This window comes from Anser cygnoides, chromosome 8 (assembly GCF_040182565.1).
Source record: "Anser cygnoides isolate HZ-2024a breed goose chromosome 8, Taihu_goose_T2T_genome, whole genome shotgun sequence".
NCBI lineage: Eukaryota > Metazoa > Chordata > Aves > Anseriformes > Anatidae > Anser > Anser cygnoides.
The window spans coordinates 13,341,750-13,361,838 of NC_089880.1; the positions used below are offsets into that span (position 1 = coordinate 13,341,750).

General features: G+C 46.7%; 1 protein-coding gene across 6 annotated transcripts in view; it reads left to right on the forward strand.

Annotated features, from left to right (window-relative positions):
• The window catches only part of COP1 (COP1 E3 ubiquitin ligase), a 129,305-nt gene extending 109,216 nt beyond the window's left edge, over positions 1-20,089 (forward strand). For 3 of the 6 annotated variants that reach the window (XR_010833383.1, XR_010833380.1, XR_010833381.1), the window contains 3 exons: positions 1,624-1,829; positions 16,962-17,006; positions 18,984-20,089. Coding sequence is in view for 1 of the 6 variants with exons in the window: in XM_048073338.2 (XP_047929295.2) it covers positions 16,962-17,006; positions 18,984-19,001 (63 nt within the window). In the remaining 5 variants the exon portion in view is untranslated. The remainder of the gene's footprint in view (positions 1-1,623; positions 1,830-16,961; positions 17,007-18,983) is intronic. The other 3 variants (XR_010833382.1, XR_007166756.2, XM_048073338.2) reach the window with 1 other exon arrangement.

Here is a 20,089-nt window from a genome sequence, read left to right on the forward strand (position 1 = left end):
CCCACTGATTTTGCCCACTGACACGATCAGTAGAGTAGCAAATGCAATTAGAATGCAGAGGCCATCTCCTGGTATCCCTCCAAGAGGAGAGAGTTGCAGGGAGGTGAGGTGAAAGAATAGGGAAATTTCTCTCTATCTGTAAGGGTTGTGTGTCAAGTTAGGGTGGCTGTTTTTTTCTCTCACAATCAGTGAACTTATTTGAAGACATCCTACATTTTTCTTCTGACTTAACAACCCACCAAGGATTGCAATTATTTCTGCATTCTCATAGTTTTTAAATCTAAAATGCTTTTCAACAGTTGAATGACCCAGTGATTTCTGATTTCTCAGGTGCATTTCTGTTGCTGGTTTTACTTGTCCTTCTGGATCCTGGGCTGTTTTAGATGGATGGGATCAGGGAAGCAGGCAGCAGAGCACAATTGAGTCCTTCAGATGATGTGAAGTTCATTATTACCTTTTGAATAGTTCATTCTGCAGAACTAAGTAGGGAAGATGTCACGCTTGGCACTTACTGCACTAAAGCTATAAAGCTGTGCTCTCATCAATCTCAGTAGCTAAGGCGCAGCCATTGTCTCTTCCTGCTCCCTTCTCCCCCAGGTAAATGCAGTAGAGAAAGCATCAGAAGTAGGATATTAGAGAAACAACCTCATATGTATCATCTGTACGCCGCACGGTTATGTTTAATGAAGTTCTTCACCTTTTATGTACAGTCATACCTTTATTAAAATTCAATTTACTGTATGTCTTTCAACACCAGCAGTACCATTTGGTAATCAACGCTGATATTTTGCAGCGTGGCCTTCCTTTGAGAGCTGACTCGCAAAAGTGTCAGGCAGGCTGCAACATAGCTTCCTTCAGCAATGCCAAGCTTTCTTTCAGGTTACAAGTGAAAGGCAGCACCCTGCCTGACAGCTTTGCAAGCACGACCCAGCTCAAGGTCTAGTTCAGCTCCCTTGTGCATGTGCTCATGACGATAAGGATTTACGGAGACCATGCTGAACTCGAGCCAGCCTGCCTCCAACCTCGTTCTCATCTGTGGGTGAGCAGGGGGATGGCTCTGCTGGCTGGGGGAGGATGCCCAGCTCTGCTGCCCCATCCTTATCCGTGCTTACCCTGTTGCACCAGAATAGCAGGCAGAGGAAGAAAATGACTAGAGGCTGTAGCTGGTTTTCAGCGGCAACCTCTAGTTTATCAACAGATTATCTACTGTGTAATTTTCCTGTGTGTTCATATGATGCCCTGGCCAGTGAAAATATTTGCTTGCTGTGTTTGGAGCACTTTGAAACGCTATTTTTGGGAGAGAAGGCTTCCTGTTTCTAGGTAAAGCACTGCTTTGTCTGCATTGCAGGAGGTTTCAGGTATGTAGTGCTGCAGTTGAGCCTGTTTATACCATTAGCTGGATTGAAAGTTAAAGGAGAGCAGCAGGTTGTGAATTGTTGCAAGATTAATGGAAACTATTGTTTTACCTTAATTAAACTTTTATTCATTAAATCAATGTCCTCTTTCCAAAACAGGTGTATGGTATAAATAACATTAGTATAGGGATAACTTCATGAAGCTTATATACATACTAATATTAACACTTCCTCTGCAAGAAACAATTTGTCCCTTTTCTCTCACCAGGTGCTGGTGGTTTCACTCGTGATACACAAGCCATGCCATGTTCTAAGCTGCTTCATGGATCTTTGTCCTTGTGCCTTCCCCCTGAAATCTCCTCTAGCTTTTTTTCCTGACACATCTCCTTCCAGTCTGATGAAAACTGTTCTGTGAAAACACTTGTGTTCAGAGTTGCAGCTTGTGTATTTTCTCCTGCTTTAAAAAAAAAGTGGGTGTGTATATATTTTTGTGTATATTTATTTTTACATTTCCTGTAGTGGTTTATAGAGCTACAAGCTGGGCTGTCTTGCAGGCAGGTATCCTTTCCTCTTCTGTTCTTACCACCATGCAGCTGCAGCCCCTAGGGTAGAAGCAGCCTGACGGGGGTCAGATATTTTGATTCTCCTGCTGTGCCTCACTTCCCCTGCCCTTGCTGTAGCTCTGCTGGCCACGCAGACACCTAAACCCCCACCTTCCCTGTTTGCAGCCTTGAGTGGTGGAGGTATAGCGTCTTAGGTGTGCTGTCATTTTTCCCCCCACAAACAGCATCCTCAGCATTGGCACTTAGACCCTTGATTTTGTTCCAGTTGCTGTTAGAAATACCGGCCCTGGCTTAAAGAGAAATGAAGGCTTTGATTTCCACGGCTGCCAAACTTCTGGCCCATCCAGAAACACAATTAGAAGCCTTGCAGATGCAGTGAAACCATCGTGTTTCTTTTCCAGCTGGCATGAGCAAAACATCCAGAATAGTTAATGTGTGTTCTGCAGGTATCAGAGCGCTCGAGTCCCTGTGCAGCGTCATTCCAAGACCCATTAACAAACTGGTCAGGATTTTATCGTATGTCCCAAGCCTTCAAAGTTGGCTTGCTTGCAGAGGGAGACGTTAACCTGTGCAGTCCGAACCACGGTTGCCCCAGCCCTTTCGCCTAGCAGCAGTCAGAGGTTACGGATCGTGGTCTCCAGCCAGCAGCCTGCTGCAGGCACCGCGCAGCATCTGCCGCGGCTCCCTCGTTGCTGTGCTATCAGAGTTCTGTTTTGGCTTGACGGTGGGATTTGACGTCAGAACGGATGGGGACGTTCAGGGGACATTATTACAGTTAAAGCTTACAAATGAACTGTCTGGGTTCAGCTTGTCTGAACATGAGCTTTTTTGCACGTGTGGCAGGTGGAGGTGACTTTCGTTAGGGCAGTGCAGAGGAGCTGCAATTGGTGTAAGATCCAATTTGCTAGGTATTGTCCAAGCAGACAGCAAGTGACAGTTTATTGCCCCTGAAGGCTTGACAGCCAAGCCATATAAAATGAACAGTAGCGGAGTATGAATCTGTTATCAGTTTTAAATAAATTCATTTCCTCAGTCCATCAGCCATTTTGTGAGTTTTTTTTGCCAAACATTACCTCTTGCTGACCCAGCCAGCCTGACTCAGCTTGGCTTTCTGCCATTCCTGACATCTTTTAGGATTAACCTGTTCTCTTGTGTTGATTTTACCATCTGTGCCAATAATGCATTAATTGTTCTTCCACTTTTGCTTTGAGGGAATGGCGTCATGCGGTGGGTTTAGTCCCATGCTGCTAAGCAAGGCTTTGTGCATCACTGTGCTCGGAGAAGGAAGGCTCTGCATCCTGCCATCATAAGGCTTTGCATCAGTACTCAGGTCCCCTGATTTCAGAGATCCAGTTGCCAAAGAGGTTGAGGAGATGAGCTCCTCTGCATTTCAGTGAAAACTTGTGAAAATGCAGCTGTTTTTGCTTACAGGCATGCAGTTGGATTAAAGGGACTGACAGTAGGCATCATCTGGGTCTGAAATGTTTCACCATGTGATAGTTGGGAAATCTAAAGCATTACAACAGCAAGTAACTACATACAGAGCAGAATTAATGAGCTTCAGCAAGCACAAGGCTGGACTTGCCTGGGATGGGCTGCTGTGCTGAATTCCAGGTGGCTGCCAGGCACTATCAAAAAAAAAAAAGCCATCACTGACAGCACTGTGGGCAAATCAATTTGGCTGTCAGCTATAGCATCAGTCCCAGGAACCAGTGCTTTTTCTGTACCAAACGGGGGATTCAAACAGAAGTGCTGGATCTAGAACTTTAGGCTGAGGACCGTGTCCTCAAACAGCTGGCGTGGGTGTGAGAAGGGAAGGGGCAGTGGCAGGATGGGCTCCGTGGGGCATGATGCACAGGTGAAGACACAGCTTTGTAGAGGAGCGACGATAGTGGGGCTCCTGGTATTTTCCAATATTGAAGGGCCATTGCATGTTGTCCAAACCCCTCGGCTAGGTAGCATGTTGGACCCAGTGCCTTCAGCCTCACCTGGCAGGCTGATGTGGGCTGGGGGGGTGTTTTAGTGTGCCTGATGGGGTTTTTGCCCCTAGTCTGTCTGGGAGAGGAGTGCCGCTGGAACAGGTTTCTCATCAGCAAATAAGTAAATAGCACAGCTCAGAAAAGGAATGCTTATTAGAAGAGTGAAATCTCAGGGGTATTACTTGCTGCTTCTTGTCTTCAGTGTCTCGTTGTGAACATCTGGATTAACCTTGAGCAAATCCACTGGGGGTGTTGCCTCGGTTTCCCCACGTGTCAAAGTAGGATAATACTTCAGCTGCCTCACCAGGACATTTGTTACACTTAATTAATGTTGTAATGTGTCTTTGGTTCCTCTGGTAAAGTATGCTATGTGAATGCTAAGTTGTTTTTACTGATTGGATTGTTAATTAAATGTGCACATATAAATGATTTATTGGCATTAGAGAACTAAGACTTAATAATTTGAAATATTAACATCAAGGTGGTTAGGTCAATTTTAAGCCCACAGCACTCCTCCTATTTAGAGGATTAAACTGGTACTGGAAATTTAGAGGATGTAAATGGCATTGGGAGAGAAAGGTAAGCAGGAGCTTGACCACCTTAATGAGTTATTTCGTGGTGTCTCTATGTGGAGACTCTTTTAATTCAGGACCCTACCTCCAGTGCCTGGCCTGCGGAAACCATTGGCAGTATCAGTGGTGCGCTGAGCTTTGGAGGGCACGGGAGGTGTCATTGAACCATTCCTTTTGGACCAACTTAGAAACCATTTGTCAGCGTTCAGAAGAGCATGCTCCAGTTCGACGTAGCAGATGACATGCAAAATTAGCTTTGTGTTCCAGGAAAAAAGCACCAAAGAAAGGATGTCTGGAGGAACGCGTGTGCCAGGCTGCTGACACGGATCACCTGCTGACGGCTCCTGGCCCAGCAATGGTTATCTTCCCCACAAAGTCACGTGGAGCTTCAGCCTCTAACCTCAAGGCTTCTGCCTCCTTATGTTCTTCTGTACTCTAACCAGGCAGATGTTTGAGGTGAATGTGGGAATAAGCTGTAGCTGACAGTCAAGGCAGGCACCAGAGGAAAAGAGGTATGTCATCCTCGTGCACTAAGGAGGTCAGAGGCATGGAAGTACAGAACGGAGGTGAGAAGGCATGTGGGAGTCGATGCGGTTGGTCAAGTAGCTGGATGCTGGGGCTGGAACGGGGGGGTCAGCCCTCGTCCATTCCCTTTCTGAACCCAAGCAAAATGTGCACGCTGGTGTTAGTGTGTTGGAGGCAAAAGGGTTGGAAAGAAAGGGAAGCGGGATTTACAAAGCTGGATTCACAAAGGCAGGGAGAGCAGAGATGCAAAGATGTGCCATGGTGCTGTAGATTGGGCACCTGAAACTGGAGAACAGAGCGCTGAAAGTAGGGTTGTGGTGAGAGAGCCCATGTGAGGGACTGGTCCCAAAAATATGAAGTCCCCAAAGGATATGGGCAGATGATCTGGGAAAGATGGAAGTGTTTTTGCACAAACCAGGGAATTGTCACTTCATGTGTGAAGGTTTGAAAGAGGGAACTGAGCAGCTGAGAAGTGTTGGATGTAGTGTAGCTGGGAGAGAAAGCACTGACTTGCTGAAAATGAGGAGGAAGAAGTAAAGAGAAGGTAAGAGAAATGAGAAGGAAGAAGTAAAGAGAAGGTGAGAGAGATGGGGAAACACATCTTGAGAGTGAAAGAGAGATGCATAGGAGAGCTATCTAAACATGAAGGGTTTAAACAAATTGGAATCTGCCCTTTGCAGTGGGGCAAGGAGAGTGCTCCAAGTTCCAGAGGAGCAAGGAGCTGGGAAGCACAGCAAAGGATGTCTCTAGCATCTCTCAGGGGTTTCCCAGCAGCATCTCTCTGTTCCTTCCCCCTCAGCAGCCCAGGGCAGCAGTTGGGAACAGTGGTCCTTGCTGTGCTTGGGGACTGGGCTGTGCAGCACTCGCAGTAGGCTGTGTTTGTAGAGTAAACTGCTTGTGTAATTCAGGGTAGCTAGATCTGAAGAGGCTTTTCACGTTCTAGTGACTTCTGTTTACAGCCCTTGATCCCTGATGGTTTGCAGTTGGTCTGCACAAAATGAAAATCTAAACCACCAGATTTAGGTCACACTTCTGAGTACTCGTATGCAGAGTTGGTGGTGATTTCTCGGATCACACATTTTCTCTGATTAAAAAATGAGCGTTTAGGAGGGAGGCATATACAGCAGTGATAACAGTAGTAATACCAGCACCCCAGGGCTTCCTTTTTGCCACATGCAGCACTGATGGGCAGGGCGGCATGACCTTGGTTGGGAAGAGATTAAATTCATCACCTCCAGCATGAGGTAATGACTGAGTGCAACAAACAGAAGAGGAAGGAGGGAGGGAGGGAAGGAGGAAAATGTATGGGCATGAGAATGCACTTCTTGGATGATGCAGTTGTCGAGCGCCGCGCTGCATCGCGTTATGTAGAATTGCCAAATGAATGTTTGGGGGCTTTAGTACTAATAGAATAGATGCTAAAAGCTGTTTTCACAAAACTAATGCCTAACTATTTCCTGTGGTTTTGCAGAATTGATGCTAATGTGTTGCATGTTTATGTATATGTTTTTTGTGGGCTTATTGCAAGCTATATTTATATACTGCTGGCACTTCATTTGAGGCCTTGAGCTGATTGTTTGTGGGGAGTGGCTGAAATCCCACAATATCTGGTGATAGAAACGAGCAGCTTTAGAGATCTTGTCACAGATAGATGGGCAGCGGTGCTCAGTGTTTGCACATGTAGAAGAGGAGAAAACTTGCCCGTTGGGGAGGAAGAGGGGTTGGGTGTGTATGTTAATAGCAACATAATTTGGTTTTAACATATGTCTCTCTACCTGCTCTGACAAAGGATGTGCAACAGCTGTTTAAGCTGTGTAGTTCAGCAAGCAGTAGATGCAGAGTAATAAGCCTCTGACAAGTTATTCTCATCTTGAATTCTAAATAAATTAGGTGCTCATCAAAAGAAGTTTGGTTCCGAAACGACTAAATTACAGAGGTGGCTGCCTGTAATGTGCCAGCAGTTCCTAGGGTGGGCTTTGCTGGCTGGCTCTCGCCTTTGCACAGATTTCTTTGCCCTCTTCCAAGCAGTTTCATTAGCCCTGTTTCCGTCTTGAATTCAAAAGGGAGCAAATCGGTGCCCAGCTGCATGCAGCTACATCCACATGTGTGTCTGTTTTCTTCTAGCCTGGTCTTTAGTTGCCTCGTTGAGCATGTTTTCTTGAGAGCTGCACACTGAAAAGAAGGGTCATGCTATGAAAAAGTGATTTCTCACTTGGCTGAGAGATAGCTTACTACTTATTTGAGTGTGTCATTGGAGCAAGCCTTGGACTGCTTTCCTCTGAGCACCCGTGTGCTGTGAATACAGAAACCTGGGTGTATATAGTAGCGAATAAGCTTTCAGTTGCGTGGTATCTTCTTGTGCTGAGTTTGGTCTGAATAGAAGTAGAAAAATACATTAAGTGTAAAATCCAAAAATGAGCCGGCTGCTTCTTCGGGGAGGCTTTCTTAGGGCAGGAAAGAAGGATATGTTCATGTATTGAGAGTTGCAGTTGGAAAATACCAGATGTGGAAGTGTCAGAAAACTTAATAAAAGTGTCCATGGTAAAGAGGTTAAAGTATAGAATTGCAGAAAAATGAGGGCAGGGATTCAATGAGATGCTGAATTTCTACCTATTCTCACTTCGTAGTGAGGCTAGATTTGTCTCGTGAAGAAGCTTCAAGCTCTGCATGAGGCAGGATGATGAAAACTAATTTGGTTGAATGCTTTTTCCCCTTTATAGAGTACCTATGAATTCCTACATGAGAAGAAGTTTCATGCGTGCGTGTATGGTTGTGGGCAACTCTTTCCAAAGAAAGCAAGCCGAAGGAGTGTTGTCATCTGTAAATCTGTAGGTTAATGTGTTAAAGTATCTTTATTTTGCTATGCAGGTGTGATTGTGTAGCATTTATAAACTCAGAGGGAGGAAAAAACTCAGTATCTACAGCTGGAGCTAGAAAGAAGCACAGATGAGACCGTTTTTAGATTTTAGTCATCACATTTTTTTCCCCAGATAAGCCTAAGGAGGTTTTATCTCTGTGTACAAAGGAATTACCTTCAGAAAAAGATAAAAAATACAGTTTCCAAGGATTAAAAAACCACCATTTAGGCATGTGTGTTCTGTTCCAGATTTAAAACCTGAAGAGCTGGATGTTGCTGCTACTGAAAAGTCTTGGTATGGCATAGTTTGCGCGTAAGACCTCTTAAAGAACTTCTCAGTTTAAAGAAGCAATTAATTCTTCTTGGGCCTGATGTTCCTAGTGGAGATAGTATTCTGTTAAATTTATTCAGAAGGGATTAATGTTAGGCAGTTGTGATGGCACATACAGTAAATTCTGGAACGCAGGGAGATAATGGGTTGTGCATTGCTCTTCAACAATTGTACCATGCACCCGTTCATCGATTAACGATTGTATCACAACAATGAAAAAAAGAGTTCTGTGTGCAACGTATTACCCTGATGGGAGGAATTGTCATTTACTAGTTTGACTCTTAAAAAAAAAACCAACCAAACAAACAAAAAAAAAACACAACAAAACTCATATATTGGAAGTTCATCTTGTTTCACAGGTTAGAATTTGTAATTTTCTTTCAAAAGTGAAAGCTGACTTGAGTCATGCAACAAGAAAATAACTGGATCTTTGGGGGATTTAGAGTGAAGAGCCATTATAATCTGCTAGTTACAAGGTGGAGAGCAGTCAAGCATCGGTGTTCTGTTGGGGAGCTTCTTTCACACGTCTTGATATATGAAAAGGCTTTGTGTGTGATGTCGATGTGAAAGCGTACAGTGAAACGTCTTGAAGATGGTCAGCAGCTTTAGTCCTAAAAGCCAGCACTGACTAATAGCCATCCTCAGTACGGACCGAGCAGCTTTACTGCTGAAGAAACGGCTTTTTGTACAAACAGTACTAGATTTAGTTCAACTGTGCGCTCTTCTTCCATCTATAAATAAAATAAAACAATGGCCATTGGAGTGCAAGCTTTCTCACCTACTATATTTTCCCATTGTTCCAAAAGCTTTACTTAATCAGGGCTCTAGCTCCTTTGAATGCATGTTCGGGGTTAGTCGGCAGTGAGTCTGTCTGCTTGAAAGGGAATTGCTGACAAACCAGGCATTTGTTAGCAAAAACGTCTGCTGGGGCGGGAAGGTGAGAAGTTGCTAATTTAAAATAAGATCTTTAAGAATCCTAGCTGTGAATCTGTAGAACAAATCTTGCTGAAAATCCAGAATATTCACGCTTACCTCAATGGCTATGGGGCTGGAAGGTTGGAGGGAATGCGCTTTATTTGTGCAGAAATGTGGGAATGGGAGAGGCACAAACTTCTTGGCCTGTAATTACTTACGACACAGTGAAAGTCCAAAATAAGATTTTCAGTCTATTACATGAACATGTGCGCATATAACTTGGAGGAACATCTTGCTCCATTATCAGTACCTTAATCCTCCTAACGAACAACTTCATCCCATCGCATTGTTGCTGCTGTTTGTAGAAGGCAGGGGGGAGTACAAACGTAGGAAATAAGTGCAGATTGTATCATTTTTCCTTTAACCAAGCTTTCCTTCTTCCTCAGTGCGGTCCTGGTGGGAAGCAGTTGGATAAGTCAGTTTGAAGCGTAGCTTTGTCTGGCTAACGGCACTGAAGAGTGCTTCTGCATCTTTTATGTATTTGCGTACGCGGTCAGAGCTGTTAGCTACCCAGTGTATTTCCCAGCCCTTCAAGAGCTCTGACTCTGTTCCTGGTAAGACCAGCTTTCACAAAACTGCCCCATTTGTAAACTGTAAAAGGGTAGGTTACGTTCACACACATGCTCTGATTTACAGTTTCCCTCCCAGCAGAGGGACCAAGATGTTTTAAAGTCTGCATCCATGCTCCTCCTCTTTTGTAGACAATGTTCCAGGTTTTCAGGGCTCATCGAGAGGGCTTTAAACTAGGTATGAAAGGGCATGGGGATGAAATGAGGCTCTGTAGAGATGAGCCTGGAGAAGCAGTCCCTGGGTTAGGGGTGAGGGCAATGACACAACTGAAGTGCATCTACACCAATGCACACATCATGGGTAACAGACAGGAGGAGCTGGAAGCCATGGTGTGTCAGGCAAGCTATGCCCTAGTTGCCATCACTGAAATGTGGTGGGACCACTCCCATGACTGGAGTGCTGCAATGGATGGCTACGAGCTCTTCAGAAGGGACAGGCAACTCAGGAGGGTTCGTGGCATGGCGCTCTGTATTAGGGAGTGTTTTGATGCTGTTGAGCTCGGGGTTGGGAATAAAAATATGCCAATATCCCTGTGGGTAAGGATCAGGGGGTTGGCCAACAAGGTGGACATCCTGGTGGGAGTCTGTTACAGACCGTCAAACCAGAATGAAGAGACGGATGAGGCGTTCTATAAGCAGCTGGTGGAAGTCGCTCAGTCGCCAGCGCTTGTTCTCATGGGGGACTTCAACATCCTGGGCATATGCTGGAAATACAATATAGCCCTGAGGAAGCAGTCTAGAAGGTTCCTGGAGTGCGTGGAAGACAGCTTCCTGACTCAGCTGGTTAGTGAGCCTACCAGAGGGGGTGTCCCACTAGACCTGCTGTTCCTGAACAGAGAAGGACTGGTGGGAGATGTGGTGGTAGGGAGCTGTCTTGGGCAGAGTGGCCAAGAAATGGTAGAGTTCTCTTCTCTTGAAGTCAGGAGAGTGGGGGCCAGTAAAACTGATACCTTGGACTTCCAGAGGGCAGACTTTGAATTGCTCAGGACACTGGTAGGGAGGGTCCTTGGGGGTCAGTCCTGAAGGGCAGAGGGGCCCAGGAAGGCTGGACGCTCCTCCAGAAGTCTTCAAGGTGTAGGAGCAGGCTGTCCCTGTGTGCCATAAGATGGGCCGGTGGTGAAGAAGACCGGCATGGCTGAACAGGGAACTTTTGGTGAGTGTCTGGGAGAAAAAGAGAGTTTATGTCCGGTGGAAGAAGGGGTAGGCAATGTGGGGGGAGTACAAGGAAGTTGCCAGGATATGCAGAGAAAAACTCAGGAATGCCAAAGCCCAGTATGAGCTCAACCTGGCCACTATGGTTAAGGATAACAAAAAATGTTTTTATAACTATATTAGCAGCAAGAGGAGGGCCAAGGAGAATCTCAATCCTTTACTGGATGTAGGGGGGAACGTGATTTCTGAGGGTAAGGAAAAGGCTGAGGTTCTTAATGTCCTCTTTACATCTGTCTTTACTAGCCAGACCACTTATTCTCAGGTTATTCAACTGCATGACCTGGAAGTCTGGGACAAGGAGCAGAAGAAAACCCCCACAGTTCAGGTGGAAAAAGAGACCTGCTGCTCCACCTGGACTGTCACAAGTCCATGGGGCCAGATGGGATCCAACTGAGGAGGGTGCTGAGGGAGTTGGTGGATGTGATTGCTGAGCTGCTTTCCATCATCTATCAGCAGCCATAGTCATCCAGAGAGTTCCCAGATGACTGGAGAGGTGCTAATGTGACACCCATCTATAAGAAGGGTCATAAGGAGGACCCGGGGAGCTACAGGCCTGTCAGCCTGACCTTGGTGCCAGAAAAGGTGATGGAACAGGTCATCTTGACTGCAATTACGCAGCATGTGCAGGACAACCGGGGCATCAGGCCTAGTCAGCATGGGCTCATGAAAGGCAAGTCATTCCTGACCAAGTCATCTCCTTCTATGACCGGGTGACCTGCCTGGTGGATGAGGGAAAGCCTGTTGACATAGTCTACCTAGACTTCAGCAAGGCCTTTGACACGGTCTCCCACAGCATTCTCCTGGAGAAGCCGGTAGCCCGTGGCTTGGACAGGTTAAAAACTGGCTGGACAGCCAGGCCCAGAGAGTGGTGGTGAATGGAGTGAAATCCAGCTGGTGACCTGTCACCAGTGGTGTTCCCCAGGGGTCGGTGTTGGGGCCCATCCTCTTTAATATCTTTATTGATGATTTGGATGAGGGAATTGAGTGCACCCTCAGTAAGTGTGCAGTGACACCAAGTCGGGGGGAAGTGTTGATCTGCCAGACGGTAGAAAGGCCCTGCAGAGGGACCTGGAGAGGATGGGTGGATGGGCAGAGGCCAATGGGTTGAGGTTCAACATGGCTAAGTGTTGGGTCCTGCACTTTGGCCACAACAACCCCATGCAGTGCTACAGGCTTGGGGCAGAGTGGCTGGAAAGCTGTGCAGAGGAAAAAGATGTGGGCGTGTCAGTGGATGCTTGCCTGAACATGAGCCAGCAGTGTGCCCAGGTGGTCAAGAAGGCCAACAGCATCCTGGCTTGTATCAGGAATAGTGTGGCCAGCAGGACCAGAGAGGTGGTTGTTCCCTTGTATTCAGCTCTGGTGAGGCCGCACCTCGAGTGCTGTGTTCAGCTTTGGGCCCCTCACTACAAGAAGGACATTGAGGCCCTGGAGCGTGTCCAGAGAAGGGCTATGAAGCTGGTGAAGGGCCTGGAACACAAGTCCTGTGAGGGGTGGCTGAGGGAACTGGGGGTGTTTGGTCTGGAGAAGAGGAGGCTCAGGGAGACCTTATTGCTCTTTACAACCCCCTGAAAGAAAGGTGTGGGGAGCTGGGGGTCGGCCTCTTCTCACAGGTAACTAGCGATAGGACTAAAGGGAACGGCCTCAAGTTGTGCCAGGGGAGGTTCAGGTTGGAAATGAGAGAAATTTCTTCTCAGAAAGAGCGGTCAGGCATTGGGACGGGTTGCCCAGGGAGGTGGTGGAGTCACCATCACTGGGAATGATTAAGGGGAGGTTGGACGTGGTGCTTAGGGACATGGTTTAGTGGGTGACATTGGTAATAGGGTGCTGGTTGGACCAGATGATATTGGAGGTCTTTTCCAGCCTTAATGATTCTACGAAACTTGCATCAGAGTGTGAGAACATCTGAATTTAAGGATTGATATATGCAGGACTACAACAGGTGAATGGTCCCACAAAGAGGACTATATTAAAGGAAAAAAGATGTGAGTCATTTGTGTTCATCTTGCCTATTTTGAGTCCCTTTGGGACAGACTCTCTATTTTGTGTCAGGAAAGGAAGACAGTAAGACACTTGCCTGTAATTCCACACGAGCCCTCTGGTAAGAGGGATGCACGGCTTGTGGAGCGCCGAGGCTGCAGGTGGGTTGTATGGAGTGATCCCTTGCTCTCCTCTTTGGTAATGAAGGGAGATGGCCGGAGATGACCCCCGCAGTTGCTCTGTGGAGTTGTCTGCTTGAATATCAGCGTGCGTTCCGAGTAGACGTATGTGCCCTCATTGCAGTTTTAACAACTGTCTGTCTGGGTGACTTTACCTAGGTCCCCCCACCCAATGTTTTCTTGCGCAGAGTCTCTTATTCCCTACCACACTGAAGCAGCTCTGACAATTTCCAGGGCTTCAGTTTTTTCGGCTAAGTTTTCCTCAAGTTTCATGAAACTTTCAGAGCATTTCTGATTCTCCTAATGCTGACTACTGTTGCATGAATGCCAGCAGTCAGCCAGGCCCTCCTTCCCTACCCTCCCTTCCCTGTACAAATTGCTTCCCCAGGGCCATCCACATACAGGGCTCATCTAGGAGGGGAGCAAATCAGAGTGCTTCAAAACCCAGCTGTCACCAGGTGAATAATTCCTTTGAATGATGAATGTAGCAGGTATCTCATCTACTCAGGAAGGTCCCAAATTTGATTTTGTTTTTCTTTTCCCTCAAGAGTGTGCTGTGGCAATTTCTTCTTTTGGCGCAATCAGTGAAAGTCCCTTCGAATCCCAAGGGTAAATGCTCTGAAGTTGCTGTGGGTGGATGAATCACGTTCTTCCAGTGCTAGTTCCAGGTGATGGGGATGTCAGGCTGAGGACAGAGGTGCTTACATCTGGTCTGTCTTTGTTCCCAAGACTGATTTACAGCTTCATTTTGCATAATGCCTACCTCTGTGTGGATATACATCCAGTCTCTAGGAAGTAAAAGATTTGTGGTGGGCTCATCCTTCTCAGTGTCAGGGAACTGTCCTTCAGACTTCCCATAATATCTGATAATGATATCTTATCTCCCTGATGAGTCTTGAGGTGCACCTACATTTGGCAGTTAATCCTCTTAAATTCCTCTGCGACTCCAAGAGGCGAGCAGTAGTGCGTTCTGCTGACTTCCCCAGAGCCTTGCTTTTTTCTGTTGATTTAACAGGACCAAAACTCTTAAACTGTCTCCTGTCAATGTTATGGCTGTTCCTGGCTTATTGAAATGCCACGCTATCTCAGTGCAGGGGACCCGAGCACACTGCGTCACGTCTCCACCCGTCACTCCTTATCTGCCCTGATGCGCATAGGAGAGGTTGCCACATCTCATCAGGTTGCACAGACTATGGCTTTCCACAGGGATGAAATAATACTTGAGATTAGCAACCGTATGGAACAAAATGCTGTTGTTTGCCAGGCAGTAAACCCTTCTCTCAATTTTGATCATGCTTGTTCCTTTTTTGTTTGCCCCTTCAATCTTGTTTTAGCAAAGGCAGCTGGCACCCGCTGCCTCTGCTGCCATGAAGGGCTTCAGCTGCTGACCACCTACAGCAGGACCCCGTGCAGGTGCGTGCTTAGAGTCATTTCAGAAACCCATTTCTCCAGAGCAGGAGTACTCAGTTGTGGTGGATCTTCCACACTCCCCTGCCTCTGTTTTGGGAGCTTTTGGCTCCTGTGGCCAGTAGGGAGGGATGGAGAAGGCCAGCCTTCTGTCCTTCCTGCCCTGCACAGAGTCACAAAGTGGTAGTGATAAAGCAGGACATGCAACCGAAGCTGACAGTGATAGCCTGCGATCTGTAGATGCTTGTAGTGGTGCCACAGGGGAAATAGGTATTCCACCAGCTAGGTGGCTGTGGTGGCTGTCTTTTAAGGTAACTCCATTCACGTGTGTCCTGTCCAAAAAGGTCGGTTCAACGCATGGCTCTTGCAAGTTATAAACCTGCAGGTCTCTTTCTACTATCTAAGCGTTTTCGTGACTTGCTTAGGTTTTAACGCATTGAATGTATTGGCTGTTTTACAGGCAACACAGAAGGAAGAGAGTTGTTCCTCCAGAGGATTAAAAAACTTACTTAGCTGTGTTCCCAGAGAAGCAACGTTAGAGCGCCTTAACACACGAGTCGCTGTTTGTTCGATGACAGATTTGGTGCTAATTTTGCTGCTGTCTGCTCCTGTTTGTGTCTCCTGGTTGTGGATGAAAGCAGCAGAGCAGTGATTAGCTCAGACCCTGCTGAAAAAAACTGTGCCTCTGAAGAACAAGAAAGTGAGAGTATATTACTCTCTGGCATTTTTATTTTATTTAGCAAGGTAAAACTGTTCATTGAGCCAGAGTTCATTTACAGTGGTACCCCAGCAGACTTCAGCCACAGGATGAATTACCAATCACTTGCAGTGCAAACGGGAATCATTCAGACCCTGGATTGTCTGTACCCAGGAGTTCAAGTCTCTGGCACTTCTTGACAGATTGGTACCAGTGCCTCTCTTCCAAAATCCTGTCAGGCATCCCAGGGCAATCTGGTACCTGTTCTGGTTCCCAAAGCACACTTAGATCTGTGTTCCCCCTGGTGTTTTCTGATTGTAATTGTTAACCAGAAGCTGGGGAGTTCACGGGATTAGACTCTGCTAGCCACCAAATTAATGGAAATTGGAGTATATGCTTCCTTTGAGGATGTATTTTCTTCTTAGGAGCTTTGACTTTGGAGGATCATTGCTGAGATAATACCAGGAGTCGTAACTAATCCCCTAATGGGTAGTACTGGGGGTGAACAAATCTATTTATAACAATTAGCCCAGCGGGCCATCAGAAGGCTGCTCTTACCTGATCAGTGGGTTTTCACGTCAGAAAGGATTTCTCTCTCTCTGCTTGAGAGCTGGTGGCTGTGCGGGCTCCCAAACCTCGTGGCGAGGCAGCGTGCAAGTCCATCCGTCCCCTTGTGCCCCGGGCAGCACTGTGCCTGCTGCCCATGGGGCTGCCTCTCCACCTCCAGCCCCAAATGCCAGCGGGTCTGTTCCAGTCACCAGCTTCCTTTAAAAATGCAGGTGTTAAGTGACAGGATAATTACAGCAAGTTTGTCTGAGGATGGATAGCAGCAGCATGAGAAATTGAAAGATGTGCCTGAGAAAAAAAATACCAGCCACCCTCAGACAAAGCAGCTTGTGCTGGCCAGTTTTGCAACATCTCCTATGACCACTGGTGCCATTGCCCCAGTGCGCACTTCTGTTAGGGTTTTTGGCACTTGGTTCCTTTGAGGCTTCCCTTCCCCAAACGGTTTTGGTTCGGGAGGGTGTGTTTGCACTCGCTGGTCATGTCAGGAGTTCAGTCTGAAGGGCAGAGGCTCTCCTGTGGCTGGCACCTGCTGTTAGCCTGGGGTTGCCCAGCTGCTGTGGGAGAGCATTAATTTGCAGACAACCAGGATATCTCCAAAGGAAATTCCATCAATTTGCAGGAGGTAAATCGATGCTGTCTTTCTGAGTAATAGCAGGGCTGAAGCCCTTTCTTCTCCTCCAAATTTTGTGTATTTGCTATTGCTTTCTAATGGTGGTTAAGACAAAGCTGCTGCTCTTTGTTTTACTGGTCTGAAACCTCTCGGCTGGGCAGGAGGTTGGGTGGCCTCAGAGCTGGAGAGGTTTTGTCACATTGATGAGTCAGTTCAGTTAGGAAGGGCACCGGAGACCTTTGTCCATATGCTGCCAAAAGATGAAAATGATTGTTGTTATTTGCCCACTTCACAGGGAGGCTGTAAGGATTAATTCATGTTTGTAAATTGCTTTTGAGATTTAAAGCTCTGTACAAGCAGTAAGGATTATTGCTTTCTAATTCTTTAAGGCAACATAACTTTTATAAAGACTTTTAGCTTCCAAAGCACCCTGGAAATGGGAAAGTTCTCTTGCAATTAGATGTACCCCTAATATTTAAAGGAAAAAGCAAACTACTTCACTACTGCTGCTGCTTCAAAAAAAAAAAAGGAGGAAAAAAAAAACACAATAGTGAATTGTGACAGTGCCTCTTTTTTTTTTTTCCAGGAGTCCAACGTGCTGATTGCTGCTAACAGTCAGGGTACAATTAAGGTAAGTTATTTCATGCATCTTCTCTTTAAGCACTTGAATCCGTTGTTAGTGAAGAGCAAGGTCACAGACATGGTACAGCCAGGAGAAACCATTAGAGGAGGTCATCCCAGCTGTGGAAGTTTGCAATTTAAATGATGTATTTGCCTCTGGCACACGGAGGAACGAGCAAGACAGCACAAGAGCAATGAAACAGAGGTAGAGGCGAGGTGGAGAAAAGCTGCTGGCAGCTGCCCAGCACCCACCGCACCTCTGCCGCTCTGGGTGGTGCGCAGGGAAACCAGCCTGCATCGGGAGAGCTCGGTGCTCGGCAGTGATGTGCTGCTTAGATTAAACCTGGGCCCGGCGCTGGGTTTTATGTATGCAGTATTTTTCTTGACTGATAATAGGTGCCATGTCTCAGTTGCCACAGCAGCCGCTGGGTTTTCGCATTGGTTCAAAAGCAGCTGCGTGGCGTTGCTTTGAATGGGGAGGTTTTAAATTAGTGCTGTCTGGCACAAACATCTCCATGCGCTCGTGTTGATTTTTGTGACAGCAGAGGAGGCTCTGCGTTAGCTCGCTGGCATTAGCCAGACCCCGTTCTCTGGCTGCCGCCGATGCGGGGTGCAGTAGAGCTGAAAGCTGAGCTCCTGATGTGCAGCCAGCTAGAGCGGTGCTTGAAATGAGCAGGGATGCTCCCTCGCCTTGCTCACTCCGAGCGCACGGACTGACTTTAACAGACAGCAGCTGCCAGCGTAGGGTTTTATGAAAGCAACAGCCTTCCCCGTGCACAGAGAAGCGAATGTTTTGCCAGGTTTTCAGCACTCGGATAAAAGTCTTTCCAGAGTATCTGTTCTATGCATTTCTGTTCATGAAGCTTCAAGTAATATGAAAGAGGCTTTGTCCCCCTTCGTGTGCATATCAAATGGATAACCAGGCAAAATTAGTGCCCAAGCCCTAGTGCTGGCTACTCTGGAGAGCCTCGGGTCCACTGTCATCCCCGACTGAGCTCAGCAGCATTCACCTCACCGTGCTCTTGGGGCTTGGTGGTTAGTGCTGCGTGCATGTGGCCCAGAGCTCTGACACTTTCTGTAGCTGCTGATAAAGGAATTTACTTGCTGTCTGCAAAGCTGCACGCTGGATTGCCACCCTCATGAAGCTGAGATTCCTCCCGATTCTCCCTCGTGCCCCTGTTGTGCTGGCAGTTCTGTGAAACCAGACCAGAGCCAATAGTCTGAACGATCCTGGAAAAATCAGAAAAAAAAATCCAGAAAAAATCACTGAAAAGGCAGAAATGAGGGGAGACCCAAGTGTTCTCCGTGTGTGTGACAAAATTTATTTTTTTATTCCTTATTTAGGCCAAAGGGGTGTGGTTACTCCTGTTATTGGAGTGTGTGATGCTGTAGCCTTTAGTTTGTAGGTGGCTAATTTATCAGGCTTTGGAACTGGTTGCTTGTTACTTCGGTCACTTCCTTCTTAGTAAAATGGGCAAAGCATATAGATGCTTTTGATACGTTTAAGTGAATTAGGCAGCAACAGGAGAGGTTTTGCTCATGCTCTTTGCTTCTTAATGAGAGAAGGTGGAGGGAGGAATGTGTAAACAGCCAAGGTTATTTGAATTGTGATATTTCCATTTGAATTTATCAGCAGGCGGGGGGGATGATGTGATGGTCTGGCAGTGCCTGGGAAAGGGCTGAATTTGCAGCTACACCATGGGCACAAACCTGCTTCAATCGTGCCAGCCCGTACTCGCAGGCTAAAGCCCTTAGCTCTCCCTGCTAAAAGCAGCTTGGATTATTACTGGCTGTACAAATCACTCAGCAGGTGACACCCCTCACAGTGCTTGTCTCATCTGCGTGATATGACTGCATGCTGGTGAGTAAAGGGTAAAGGGTGGAGACAAGAAGGGTCAGACCTGTCCTAATGATCTATATGCTGATGTAGGAGATAATGAATGTCATAAATTCCTGTTCTAAACATCTTGTCTTCCCCATTAATCAGGTACTGGAGCTGGTATGAAGGGTTTTCTCTCAAGGCTTGAGGTACTTGGTCCTGCTGATATGCTACAGTGTTCATCTGGGATCCTCAGTGGGACAAGAAACCGAAACCACCTTGATGTTCTTCCCCAAAACCATCACGTTTGTTTTTTTTTCCATTTATGGACTTTTGAGGACATTTTGAGACACTGGGAACACCAGTGAACTGTCTGCCATCAACATTAACTCCACAGACTTTGCTGCTGCTGGTGGTGGTATGGTTGTCTAATTTTTATGATAGGAAAACAAATTCTTTTAAATAAAAACAAAAAGGAATAATAAAATTTATTGAGCCACAAGCTGAAGCTGGAAGATTCTCTCTTGTTGCATATGGGAACAGATTTTCTTGGGAAGGGAACTTACAGGACCACACAGGGCTGCTGTCAGTTGCACATCTCCAGTTACCTTTACCTGGACTGTTCATCCCCATTGGGGAAAAAAGTCTCCAAGCCGTACCTGGACACGCAAGCAATTCATTTTGAGATATGGTTGAGTTGTTCCTTTGACTTTTTTATTTTTATTTTAGATGCATTAAATGTTGAGAAATTGTCACCCAGGTTGGCGCTGCTGGAGACTGGAGACCTCTGGTTATCACGAAGAGAAGAGCAGCTTCCTCGCTCTTCTTTGTGCCCGTGCTTCAACCCAAAGGGGCTGCTCTGAAGGAGAGGAGCAAGTCATCCATTCACCCACGTGAGCCTGGCCCTTCCTGCTGCCTGCCAACAACCGTGCTGAAGTGACCTGAACCTGGCACCTGGACTGACCTCACGGAGACGTCATGGAGTAACGACCTCACCACCACTGATCTGGCTGTGTTTGACTATCTCAGCTAGAGTAGAAAGTTTCTTGATCCAGTTACCAAAGCCCTGCACCACTACTGTCCCGTGTGGTCTGATTATGTTTGCCCCTCTGCAAACCATCCGTGGGAGCTGAGCATTGTGAACGTTGTAATAAGAGAGGGGATGGAGTTGGTTTGTAATGTGTTTCAGAGCCATGATATAAGTAGCCTTATTTTTAATGGTCATGCATACACTTAAATTGTACATACAGAGGGGGAATAAAGCGTGAAGCTAA